General features: G+C 42.5%; 1 protein-coding gene across 1 annotated transcript in view; it reads right to left on the bottom strand.

Annotated features, from left to right (window-relative positions):
- Nucleotides 1-12,284, bottom strand: part of PWP1 (PWP1 homolog, endonuclein) — a 28,262-nt gene extending 15,978 nt beyond the window's left edge. The window contains exons 1-7 of the mRNA XM_024256697.2: nt 11,401-12,284; nt 10,647-11,240; nt 8,158-8,216; nt 7,862-8,049; nt 3,728-3,813; nt 3,501-3,597; nt 34-144 (exon numbers count right to left, since the gene is read on the bottom strand). Coding sequence (XP_024112465.1) covers nt 34-144; nt 3,501-3,597; nt 3,728-3,813; nt 7,862-8,049; nt 8,158-8,216; nt 10,647-10,718 — 613 coding nt within the window. The 5' untranslated portion in view covers nt 10,719-11,240; nt 11,401-12,284. The remainder of the gene's footprint in view (nt 1-33; nt 145-3,500; nt 3,598-3,727; nt 3,814-7,861; nt 8,050-8,157; nt 8,217-10,646; nt 11,241-11,400) is intronic.
- Nucleotides 12,285-13,018: the final 734 nt, after the last annotated feature.

The raw sequence follows: 13,018 nt of genomic DNA, 5'->3' as shown, positions 1-13,018 counted from the left end.
AAATCATTGAACAACCTTAAGTTTTCTAATTACCAGTAGAATCATCTGGGCTAGGATCAAAATTCAGCCATTCCACACTCAGAGGATATGCAGACAAGAGTATATCATGGTGTACATAAAAAGAGTCTTCTTCTTGATTATAAACTGAAAAGATTGGGAAAAGAGACTTTAATGCATCAGAATAAGTCATCAAAAATCACATCCCACTCAAAAAAACAAATTCTATTAAATGTACGTGAGCCATGTGCTTTAAAGTGAGACATCTGATATTATAAAGAGATTCCAGGCTGGGCGCGGTGGCTTATGCCTGTAATCCCAATACTTTGGGAGGCCAAGGTGGGCGGATCACTTAAGGTCAGGAGTTCGAGACCAGCCTGGCCAACACGATGAAACCCCGTCTCTACTCAAAATACAAAAATTAGCTGGGTGTGGTGGTACGTGCCTGTAGTCCCAGCTACCAGGGAGGCTGAGGCAGGAGAACAGCTTGAACCTGGGAGGTGGAGGTTGCAGTGAGCTGAGATCGCACCACTGCACTCCAGCCTGGGTGACATAGCGAGACTCTATCTCAAAAAGAAAAAAAAAAAAAAAAAAGATTCCAATATCATGACTAGGCAAAAATTCTGCATGTCTAATATAGTCCCATCTTGTGGCATACCCCACAGGAGAAAATGAACACTGACATCTGATACTCCACCTGCATCCTTGTCAGATAAATGGTCCTGTCTTCTAGGTCATTCATAGAAAACAAATGTTCATAAGGTCTCCACAAGAAGTAGTTATTATGTTATCTTTTAATGGTCTAGCTGATTATAAGTCAAAAAGAACAAACCAAAAATAGCATGGGAGAGAATTCATATTTGGAAATCTAAATGCTTATCAAAAATTACTCTTAGTATTTTTAAAACAGGTTTATGAAGATGAACAATGTAAACAAAGCTCCCGAAGACATCCTTTTGGAATATGGCAACTAACAGCTCTTTAACATTCACAGCTGTAATGTTAAGCAGCAAAAACACTGTAAAATCAATGAGTAAGAAGTCTTAAAAATTACACAGTGAAACACTGATAAAACAGAATCCACTAATCAGAACCCCTCCCCATATGCTTTGTATTAAGAAAGAGGTAAATATATAATAAGTTAAGGATTTTATTTTTAATTCCTCAGATTGCTGCTTCTGGACTGGATCCTGGGATTAGCAGATTTGTGTAATGCTCTATCACATCCCTATGATGAGAATTCATGTTCAAAATCATTAGACTGTGGTCCTACAAAAACCTCAACCATGTTCGATATACTCAGCTTACATTTTACATACAATTGGTAATAATGTTTTTTTTTTTTTTTTTTTTTTTTTGGACGCAGTCTCGCTCTGTTGCCCAGGCTGGAGTGCAGTGGCACGATCTCAGCTCACTGCAAGCTCCGCCTCCCAGGTTCACGCCATTCTCCTGCCTCAGCCTCCCGAGTAGCTGGGACTACAGGGCCCGCCACCACGCCTGGCTGATTTTTTTTTTTTTTTTGTATTTTTAGTAGAGACGGGGTTTTACCATGTTAGCCAGGGTGGTCTCGATCTCCTGACCTCGTGATCCGCCCGCCTTGGCCTCCCAAAGTGCTGGGATTACAGGCGTGAGCCACTGCGCCCGGCAATTGGTAATAATACTTTAAAATATACTCTTAACCACGTGAGATCAATATTCGGATCAGTTTTAGAATATAAATTTGAAGTTATTCTTGCACAGACGTACTGGGCAATTTGGAGATTCCTTCCAAACCTAAATAATAAAGTATATCTGTAATAACCTAACTGAGAAGGAAATGGAAATACAACAGCTTTAACTTCTTTCTCAGCTCCTCTTTGATCCTGAGTTCAAAGGAATGACTGTAAGTTCTCAGGTAAGAATGCATAAAAAAAATCGGTGATGACAAAAAAAACTGTAATAGGGTCTCAATTTTTTGAAATTAGAATTGGTTTTAAAAGCAAAGTAAACAAATGGTTTTCATTTGAAATATGTAAAAGTTCAAAGATATCAAGAATTAGAAAGAATAATTTCACATTAAAGTGCCTGCTATGCATAAACAGATCACAATGAGCCATGGGATAAAATGGGCATAATCTATAGGCTTCCCATGGACAGCCTTAAAGATTCTGAAGAGTTACAGAAATTCGAGCTAATCAATGGAAGCCATGATGAAGCAACCCAGAAGATGCAAATAAACATTAAGCCTAAGGGTTTTATTTTTTCAAGCTGTGCAACTGTGTTTCCTGTAACAAAAGGACTTATCAGCCTAATAATCTCTTTGAATCTTCAAAGTTTCAAGACGATCTGAAGACTGCTTGGGGAGGAGAGTATCGGGCAAGGATGGACTTGTCTGAGGATATGAGCACAGTAGAAGGGACAAGAAAAACAAAAGGGAGAATCTGTAGGCAGAGTGCTCCAGCATATAAAAAACAGATTTTACATTAAAAATACCAAAGTGAGGCAAGCCATTCAATTAATATTAAATCAAAAACAACATTTAAAAATATGATTTAAAAATTCCTATTTTCGTGTCTACTTCTGCTTACTGCAAAGCATTCGCTTCTGGCTTTGATACAAATATTCCTTAAGTGGGAAAGGTGATCAAGATGTTTTGGTTCCAAAAAAGAAAGGTGGCCCTTTGTGTTGAATTATTATGAAGAAAATACAATGTTTTGCAAAGGGGAACTATCTGAAATAACTCTATTTAAAAAACATGAGAAAAACCTGTCTATCCAGTATAATCCACATAAAGAAAAAGTAGCCAGAAAAAAAAAATTAGGAGTAAAAAACCAAGGTGGCAAGTTATTAACTCAGGGAAATGGGATTATACATTTTTTTTTCCCCAAGAGATGGGGTCTTTGTCACCTAGGTTGGAGTACAGTGGAGCAAACATAGAATCACAGCTCACTGTGCCTAGAACTCATGGGCTCAAGCAATCCTCCCACCTCAGCCTCCCAAAGTGCTCGGATTACAGGTGTGAGATACCACACCCAGCCTTGTATTTTTATATATAGTTTTACTTCCAGGTTTTTTATAGTGGGAGTAGGAGAGGAGTGAAAAACAGGCAATGACATTTAAATAAAAGATTAAAAACCTCTATGAGGCCAGATGTGGTGGCTCACACCTGTAATCCAGCACCCAGCACTTTGGGAGGCCAAAACAGGATTGCTTCAGCCCAGAAGTTCGAGACAGCCTGGGCAACACAGTGAGAACCTGTTTATATATAAAAACAAAAAAAAACACCCCTATGAAAAATTTCCAGGGGACTTATTTCCATAGAAAATTCAGATACCAAAGTGATGTACTGGACTAACATCCCCAGAACAATAACCAAGAAATTGGCCACTTGTGTAAAAGTTAACTATGTAACCAACTTAAATGAGATACAATAGGATCTGGCACCTAAAAATGAAATAGTAACTATTTCGCTTATTATTTTGCCATCACTTAGGAAATCTTTTAGTAAGGGATTTATCACTTACCATGCACCTCTAAATTGCACTGGTCCTGTTCAGCTCGGCCACAAACTATGAGATTATCACTGGGCTTAATCAAGAAATCTTCACGTTCATATTGTTCCTAAGTGAGAGGAAAAAAACGTCATTGACTAGAAGCAGAGAGCCAGTAAGGTTTTTTGAACAATTAATATTAGAGCATATTAATTATGCTCTAATAAAAGCATAATTAGAAAAACGATGTAAATACTTACTGTATCTTTCAGAGTAACGTAAGGATCCTGATCATTACTCCCGTAGACCGTAAGACCCAAGAGAGATTCACCAAGAGTCTCAGCATCTGTAAGAAAAATTGACAAACTACAATAATAAAATAGTCATTTTGACAAAAACATATTTTCTATGACATCCATTCTTGGACTTAGATGCAACCATCTATTTTATAACTAACTCTGGATCATCTAGAGTTGGGAAAGGAAACTACGTAAGCAGCAGCAGGAATTTAAAAGCCATTTTTGTATTTGACCTTTGGAATGGATTTCAGACAGTCTTGGAATTCACAATCTTCCAATTAAAGAATTGTATCAGGGAATTAGACCCTTTTAGAAAATATGAGAACTCTCTTGAGATTCTCTAGCTAGCTCCCTGCATTCATGATTGAAGGTGCAACGGAGAGGCAGCCTTGAGGACCTGGAAATAAAATGACCCTGAAACACTGAAATCAACACAATAAATAAGGGTTGCCTGGTCAAATAAAATTGAGAAATGACAGGTATCAAAAAATTAACCAGGTTGCTCTACTGCATGTGCTCTGATATGCTAATATGCCTTATTAGCATATGAAAAAAGAAATGCAGTATGCTTTTTCCACTAAACTTAAATTATTCTTTTATGGCACATCTACAATGGTAACGAAGGATAACTCAGGAAAAGGAAGATACACTGAATTGTTAGAGGAAGCCACTTTAAGGAGGCAGGACTGATAGGTCTTAAACATCTGATATGCAACAGAGAAAGCAATTTCTGCTACACAAGAAAGAGCTGATTCTGAATGCCATCTCTCCAGGCTGGGTTATTTGTTTCTCTGTATTTCTACGGCACTCTGTCCCTAACAAGGTTGGAGCCCATAACCCAGAGTCCAATAGAAAAAACTATCCTCTGCTGGACTGTATCTATAGAAAAGATGCAGTGAAAAGAATGAAGACTTTAGACCCAGAGAGGGTTCAAAACTCAGCACCGTCTTTCACCAGCTGTGTGCCGCTGGTAAATGGAGGTAATGATTCCTTTCTAAGTACTGCGGATAATGAAAAATGAAGTTAATAGTAATCCATAGGACAGATGGCCAAGGGAATGAGGAAAAAGGAGGAATGGACATCTAGATGAAAAAATGGATAAATGACAATAAAGTTCAATTCAGATGGAGTGAGGAAATCAGAGTTACTTCTTGTCTGAAAGAAAAGAGGTACACCAGCGATAATAAGATGGAAACCAGAGGTACCAATTCTGGAAGAAAGTTCATCCACCAGGATGATGCTAAACTCCCAGCTACCTCTGCAATCCCTTTCTTCCATGTCCTTCTCCTCATTCCTAGTGCCCCAAGCCAGGCCCTCATTGCTTCTGGCCTAATTTAAGTTTCTGCTCCTCTAAGAGATTCACCCAATCTGCCAACCTGTTCTCCACTGCTGCCAGAGTTAACTTCCTAAAGTGCATGTTCAATTATCATGTGTTCCATGCTCAAAAACCTTTAATGATTTCCTCTCGCACAGAGAACACACAGATTGCTAAGCCTGGTATTCTAAGTTTACTGGGACCCAATAAGTCTTTCTTCCAGACTTCCCAGCAACTCCCCATCCACCTTCTCTGTGTTTCACTCATGCAGATCAACTTGCCGAGCATTTCCCCTCCTTTGGGTCTTTTTCCAGGCTGTATCATCACATACAACAGGTCAAGCTCAATATTGCTCTGGCACTAAAGGCTTCCTATAGTTTGTCACATTCCACTGAATCTTCCTCTTCCTTGGCTCAGTTCTGCCTCCACAATGTTATCTACAGTGCTCATACATGCCCCGCCTGAGGCATCCAGGACAAGACAGCTAATTGACTTTGATCAATCCCATCTCCACCCAGAACCTACTTACTCATTTCTTATTGCCTGTCTGTTGTTTACTGATCTTCCTGTGCCTAACACAGACCATGTCTCATGTCCTATTCTTTACACACTCCAACTACACTGCTCTTCCAGATACCCCACAGTGCTCACCATCAACCCGTACGTGTCTGATTTTTTTTAAATGTTGTATTATAGAAATTTTGAAAAATGAACACAAGTAGAGAGGGCACCACGAACCTTGAATTACCTTGCTTTAACAGTTAACACTATTTCCTCAATGTCATTTTCGACTCTCCCTCTCCCCATTGCTGGAGTTTTTCAGGCCGAGGCGGGCGGATCATGAGGTTAGCAGATCGAGACCATCCTGGCCAACATGGTGAAACCCTGTCTCTACTAAAAACACGAAAATTAGCTGGGCGTGGTGGCGTGTGCCTGTAATTCCAGCACTCGGGAGGCTGAGGCAGGAGAATTGCTTGAATTAGGGAGTCGGAGGCTGCAGTGAGCCGAGATCGCGCCACAGCACTCTAGCCTGGGCAACAAAGCAAGACTCCGTCTCACACACACACAAAAAAAAGTATATTGTTTTACTCAGCATTTCAATGATATTCTAACAGATACCGATATTTTTAAGTGCCTGACTACAACTTTTTTAAACTTTATTATTTAGACATGGTGTCTCGCTGTCATCCAGGATGGAATGCAGTGTGATCATAGTTCACTGCAGCCTTCAACTCCTGGGCTCAAGCGATCCTGCTGCCTCAGCCTCCCAAGTAGCTGGGATTATAGACATGAGCCACCATGCTCAGCTCTGCTATGACTTCCTTATGTAATATTTTAACCATTAATTTAACAGGTAGTTGTGATTTAACAGGTAGTTGTGATTTTACTTTGTCGCAGATAACATTTGTATTAAGAGTTAATTTTTGTTTCCGATCATCTACATTTTGATTTTATAACTTGGGAGTAGCTGATTCTAGCTGTCAGGAGTCCCTTCAGCTCCCAAATATGCAGACTAACTGGGATTTACAAGTTAAATAAATAACTTACTTAACCTGCTCAGTGTGCCAAATGCCTATTTCTCAAACCCCAAGATTAGGGGTTAGTGCCACCTAGGGTAGCACATTCCAAAAGAAACAAAGCGAGCTTTGTCAGCTTTTGTCAGCTCCTTTTCCGCTTATCTTTATACCTACTTTCCCCAGAAGAGCAATACAGGTAGTTGTCATCTCAGCTCACTTTATTCCCCACAAGGCTTTCTATACAAACTTCTATTTCTAATCTGTCTTCTGCTCTATTTCTTTTTTCTCTTCCCACCCATGATTTTTTCTTTTTGAGATGGAGTCCCACTGTGTCACCCAGGCTGGAGTGCAGTGGCACGATCTTGGCTCACTGCAACCTCCACCTCCCAGGTTCAAGTGATTCTCCTGCCTCAGCCTCCTGAGTAGCTGAGATTACAGATGTGCACCACCATGCCTGGCTAATTTTTGTATTTTTAGTAGAGACGGGGTTTCGCCATGTTGGCCAGGCTGGTCTCGAACTCCTGACCTCAAGTGATCCACCCACCTCGGCCTCCCAAAGTGCTGGGATTACAGGCGTGAGTCACCGCACCTGGCCACTTTTTCTAATATCTCCAACGACAGCATCTCCAAATGCATGCAGTAGTCCCCCCTTATCCACGAGGGATACATTCCAAGACCCTCAGTGGTGGTCTAAAACCGCAGATAGTACCAAACCTTATATATATTCTGTTTTTCCTATACGTACCTAGGAATCAAATAATTATAATAATGTACTGTAATAAAAGTTATGTGAAAGTCATCTCTCCCAAAATACTGTACTTTACTCACCTATTTTCACACTGCAGTTGACTGTGGCTAACTGAAACCGAAGAAAGCAAAACTTTGGATAAGGGGGGACTACTGTATTCTGAGAAGACTGACTGCAGTTGAGGAAAAGGTATATGGATATAAGTTCAAGCACACCATAGCATTATAACTGCATACAAAAACTCACAAGTGGGTTACAGATTATTAAACCTGATATATGCAATAAAATACACAGTACTTTTTTTTTTTAGATCCTAGATTTGTATCTTAGATTAGTGGGTTAGAGTTTATCTTCTAAACTAGTTTAGGAATCATGCTGTCTGCCCAAGTCTTCGACCAGATTATTTTACTGATGTCAAGAACAATAAAATCTAAGAATAAAATTTTGGAACACCACAAACATGATCCAACATATTGAGCTTGTAATTACAAACCATCAGAAGTGGATAAACTAACCTGGGTCACCTTCCTCATCATATTTATCTAAGTCGTACTCAGCCAGCTCATCATCATCAATCGTCCTGTCATCCTCTGGGTCACCATCCTCCAGGGGCTCTCTTGGGCGTGCCTGGGTGCGTGCACTCTGCATGCCATCTTCTGAAGGACTGCCTGTCTCCTCTTCATCACTGCCACCACCTTCTTCTCTATGAGCACAGAAAGAAAAAGAGAATCACCCAAATGGCACCTTCTAATAACAAGACCACGTGGTCATCATCATTTAAGATATAGATTTCATCTGGTCCTAAACTTACTGCAATTTCTCCTTTGCCTCAGCAATGAGGCGTTTTACTTCTTCTTTACTCAGCTCTACCTGTAAGAGAGCAGAGATTTCATTACAGTATGTGTAAGGAAATCATCAAATTATTTGAATTAAAAAGTAGTTTGCAAACAAATGTAAAATGTAACGCCAAGCAATGTCATCAAGAATCAAACATCAATCCAGACTCTATATTAAAAAATATAGATTTTATAGATTCTTACAATTAAGATCCCTCACCACTTGAAACTTCAAAAATCATGCTCATTCTACTCTACTTCTCAGTCTTAAAACCCCAAAGACTGGTTTTGGTAAAGTGGCTCTGTGGTACTCGTCTGGTTTTCTTCCAACTGTCTCTGACTCTGTCTAGGGCACCTCTCCCTCTCTTCCCTGTGGGCATTCCTTAACAAATCACCCTTACATGAGTCCTCTGTTCTTTGTTTTTGTTTTGTTTTTTTTTTTTGAGATGGAGTCTCGCTCTGTTGCCCAGGCTGGAGTGCAATGGCGCCATCTGGGCTCACTGCAACCTCCGCCTCCCGGGTTCAAGTGATTCTCCTGCCTTAGCCTCCTGAGTAGCTGGGATTACAGGCACGCGCCACCACGCCCAGCTAATTTTTGTATTTTGGTACAGACTGGGTTTCACCATGTTGGCCAGGCTGGTCTGGAACTCCTGACCTCAAATGATCCACCTGCCTCGGCCTCCCAAAGTGCTGGGATTACAGGCATGAGCCACCGTGCCCGGCCTTAATTTTAATTTTTAAGAGATGTGGCATGGTCACAGCTCCCTGCAGCTGTGAACTCCTGGGCTCATGCGATCCTCCCACCTCAGCTTCCTGAATGACTGGGATTACATGCACGAGCCACAGCAACTGGCTTGTCCAATTTCTCTTATTTGGTCCAAGTTTTCCTTTCTGGGATTTCATAAAATAAATTCAATCTCTTTTTCCTATAAACTCTTCAAATAGTGGTTCCCAGACTTGTCTGTACATTAGAATCACCTAGGGAATCTTAAATAATTTAGGCTACACTCCAGGTTAATTACAATACTTGGGAGTGGCACATAAACAGTATTTTTTGAACCTCCCCAAGTGTGAGATTTTCAATGTGTAGATTCATTTGGAAATCACTGTCTTCAAGTGTTTGAAAGGCTATATGTCTCTTTTTAATAACTGTTTCCTCCAACAATTTTTATATGAAATAATTTTCTGTCCCTATTCTATAAATATAACACCGAGTGCCTACCATCAACCAAACCCTGGAGAAACAGTAAATAAAACAGTCTGTGCCCAGGTGGAATTTACAACTACTGGGACTACTCCAATCCGTCATTCCTGTTAACTCCACGTCCAAGCCAATCACATTCCTTTCACCATCATCATTATCTTGGTCAATTACATTCAAATCAACCCTTTTACTGTTTGGTAGAACTTAACTCCTACTGACATACTGTATGTGCACATGTCGACTCCATAAAGGCAGGGACTTTTTCTATTTTTTTTTTTTTTTTGAGACGGAGTCTCACTCTGTTGCCCAGGCTAGAGTGCAGTGGCGCGATCTCGGCTCACTGCAAGCTCCGCCTCCCGGGTTCACGCCATTCTCCTGCCTCAGCCTCCCGAGTAGCTGGGACTACAGGCGTCCACCACACCCGGCTAATTTTTTGTATTTTTAGTAGAGACGGGGTTTCACCGTGTTAGCCAGGATGGTATCGATTTCCTGACCTCGTGATCCGCCCGCCTTGGCCTCCCAAAGTGCTGGGATTACAGGCGTGAGCCACCGTGCCCGGCGGGACTTTTTCTATTTTGTTCACGCCTATCCCAGAATTCTGAACAATGCCTGGCCTACAGAAAGCACTTAGTATCCAATGAGGAAATTACTTAAGTAATCGTCACCTCTGCTACAGTCTTAGTCTCCAACTCCTGTAGGTTTTTCATGTGTTAGACATTTACCTCTCATCCTTACTGCTATCATCAACATCTCACTTGGATTACTGCAAGAAATTCGCTATTCATCTCCCAGCCTCACGACATCTTAGCCTCCACACCAGTTTTTCTACACCACATTCATCCTCACTCCTTCAGACACGAAGCACAAGAGTGGAAAGTGGAGTTTTCATGCTCTCTTCCCAGTTATGCTTGAAAATGCACTTGGGTGCTAGTGAAGCTGTGGTGTTGTCAAAAAGCCTTTTGGGGTATTACCCACCAAAAGCAGCAGCCCACCCCTTTCTGGCCCGCTAAATCCATGTGCGTGCGAATTTGGGAGTGGGGCTGGGCTGGAGGGTGGGAATAGCGAGCAGGCGCGGCCCTTGACTCTCCAGGCTCAGGCGAACCAGACCTTCTGAACCGCAGCTCTAGTCGTGACAATCCAGGCAAAGCCGCCCTTACACCAGCCAACGCCCCGAGTTCCGGGTCCACGTTCCCCCAGCTGGGCGGACCCGCCGTGCCGTAAAGACGCTGCTCCCCTTGTCTCCCAGCGACCAGGCCTCACCTTGTCTGGTGTCTCTTTGGCCACGCCGCAGCGGACCCAGGCCACGCACGTCACCTGGCGGCTGCGGTTCATGGTCCTCAAGTCAAGGGCGTGTCACGCTAGAAACCCGGCCGCAGCGGGACGGACCACGGCCGCACTGCGGCCACACACGCCGGGCTCCGCACTAGGCCGCTGCCAGGGCAGAGCGCATGCGCGGGCTCCTGCTTGGGCAGCGTCGGCGCTCGTTTCAGACGTCATTGTGAGGCGCCGAATGGGAAATGGGAGAGGGGACAGAATGGAAGCGGAAGCGCCAAGCGAGGAATCCACGTGGGCTGGTCTGGGCTGTGTGGAGTATAGAGAAAAGGCTTTTCAGGACTGCAGGTGACGATGCCTGCGGGCTTTGTAAAGGCCAAGAAAATATTTGGGACTGTAGGGGTCAGTCAGAAGCAAAGTTCCACCAATCTTTATTTTTCTTGCAGTTCCGTAGACTTCAAGCTGACAAATGGCAGAGGTTTGTGGTTTGCGTTTTTATAAAGCTTTCTCCAAAATGAATTTGTCGTTTCACGGAGATCCCACCATTACATTTCATTACATCCCTAAATGTTACTTTCTCACCTTAAAACATTTAGCATCAAAAAAAAAGAAGTGAGAGAAAAAAAATCATTTAGCACCAATTATATACTAAGTATGCGGTAGTGATTTAGTATTGGCAAACACAAAGGGCTTACTTATGTTGAAGGCGCTGTTTTGAGTGCCGTATCACGTAATTACTTACCCCTTTGTGGGAGGTCTTATTTCCGTTTTACACCTGGAAAAACAACGATCCTTCCCAAGGTCACACTGCTAGTAAGTGGTGCAGCTGGGATATGAACCCAGACAGTGTGACTCCCTTGTATCTATGTCGTGCTTCTCAGCTAAGATCAGTCATCTCTTAGAACTTGTGAGTGGCTTGACGTCTGTAGAATGGAAAATCTCAAACTAGCATCCCAGAAAAATCTGGGTTTTGATCTCTTTCTTGGCTATGTGGCCCTGTCCTGGTCATTTACCCTCAATGCATCTACCTCCGAGAGAGGCAAGCAAAAGAAACAAGAAGGTGGCTGCTATGGGGAAACGGTGGCAAGGATAAACTGGCAGTACACATGGTCTTCCCCAGTCGCATTGTCAAACGGGGGTTGTCCACCTGTGGGCTCTATTGGGGAACCTTTTTGCAACACATTTATCTTTCTATACAATATTTTACTTGGTTCTCACAACACTTTGTTTTAAAGATGAAGTTAGAGTCCCCAGTAGTCAAATACTTTCCTACTCAGATCACACACAGAGGAGCTGATACAACTATGAGTTCTGTCACCATCTCTACTCAGCCTAATGCCCTTGGCAATCTCCCAGGCTGAGGAGAGATCCTCCCAGGAGTAAATTGCTCATTCTTTGTGTAGGCAGATTATTTGTTGATTAAGGCTTCTCCCACTGCTCTGTTTCTGTAAGATGATTCTTCTGTGGTTTCTTTGCTTGTAACCCATTTTAGAAAGACCATATGGCAGATAATATTTTTCAAGGATGGCTGCAACAATATAGTCCTTCACACATGTTTGTCTGCAACGTGATCTTGATATTCCTGCATCAAAGCACACCCCCCCCCGCCCCCACCAACTTGAATCTGGGTAGTTGTAGGTCTGCTTTGGCCAATAAAGGATGACAGAAATGACACTTCCAAGGTTAAGTCATAAAGGGGATGCAGGTTTTGCTTCCCCACCTCCATACCCACTTCTCCACCTCTACACCCCCGCCCTCCCCCACCACTGCCTACCAGTAGAACACTAATGTTTGGAGCCCTGAGCCACCATATAAAGTTTGGCTACTGTATTAGTCTGTTCTCACACTGCTAATAAAGACATACCCAAGACATGGTAATTTATAAAGAAAAAGAGGTTTAATGGACTCACAGTTTCAGTTGGCTGGGGAAGCCTCACAATCATTGCAGAAGGCAAAAGAAAAGAAAGGCATGTCTTACATGGCAGCAGGCAAGAAGAGAGCATGTGCAGGGGAACTCCCCTTTATAAAGCTATCAGATCTCAGCTGGGTGCAGTGGCTCACACCTGTAATCCCAGCACTTTGGGAGGCCAAGGCGGGTGAATCACAAGGTCAGGAGTTCGAGACGAGCCTGGCCAACATAGTGAAACCCTGTCTCTACTAAAAATACAAAAATTAGCCAGGCATGGTGGTACACACCTGTAGTCCCAGCTACTTGGGAGGCTGAGGCAGGAGAATCGCTTGAACCCAGGAGGCGGAGGTTGTGGTGAGCCAAAATCGCGCTGCTGCACTCCAGCCTGGGCAACAGAGCAAGACTGTCTCAAAAAATAAATAAATAAAAATTAATTAATTAATAAAACCAT

The sequence above is a fragment of the Pongo abelii genome, chromosome 10, assembly GCF_028885655.2.
Source record: "Pongo abelii isolate AG06213 chromosome 10, NHGRI_mPonAbe1-v2.0_pri, whole genome shotgun sequence".
Taxonomy (NCBI): domain Eukaryota; kingdom Metazoa; phylum Chordata; class Mammalia; order Primates; family Hominidae; genus Pongo; species Pongo abelii.
The sequence above is the reverse complement of the archived record's forward strand: the minus strand, read 5'-3'. Positions and strand labels throughout refer to the sequence as shown.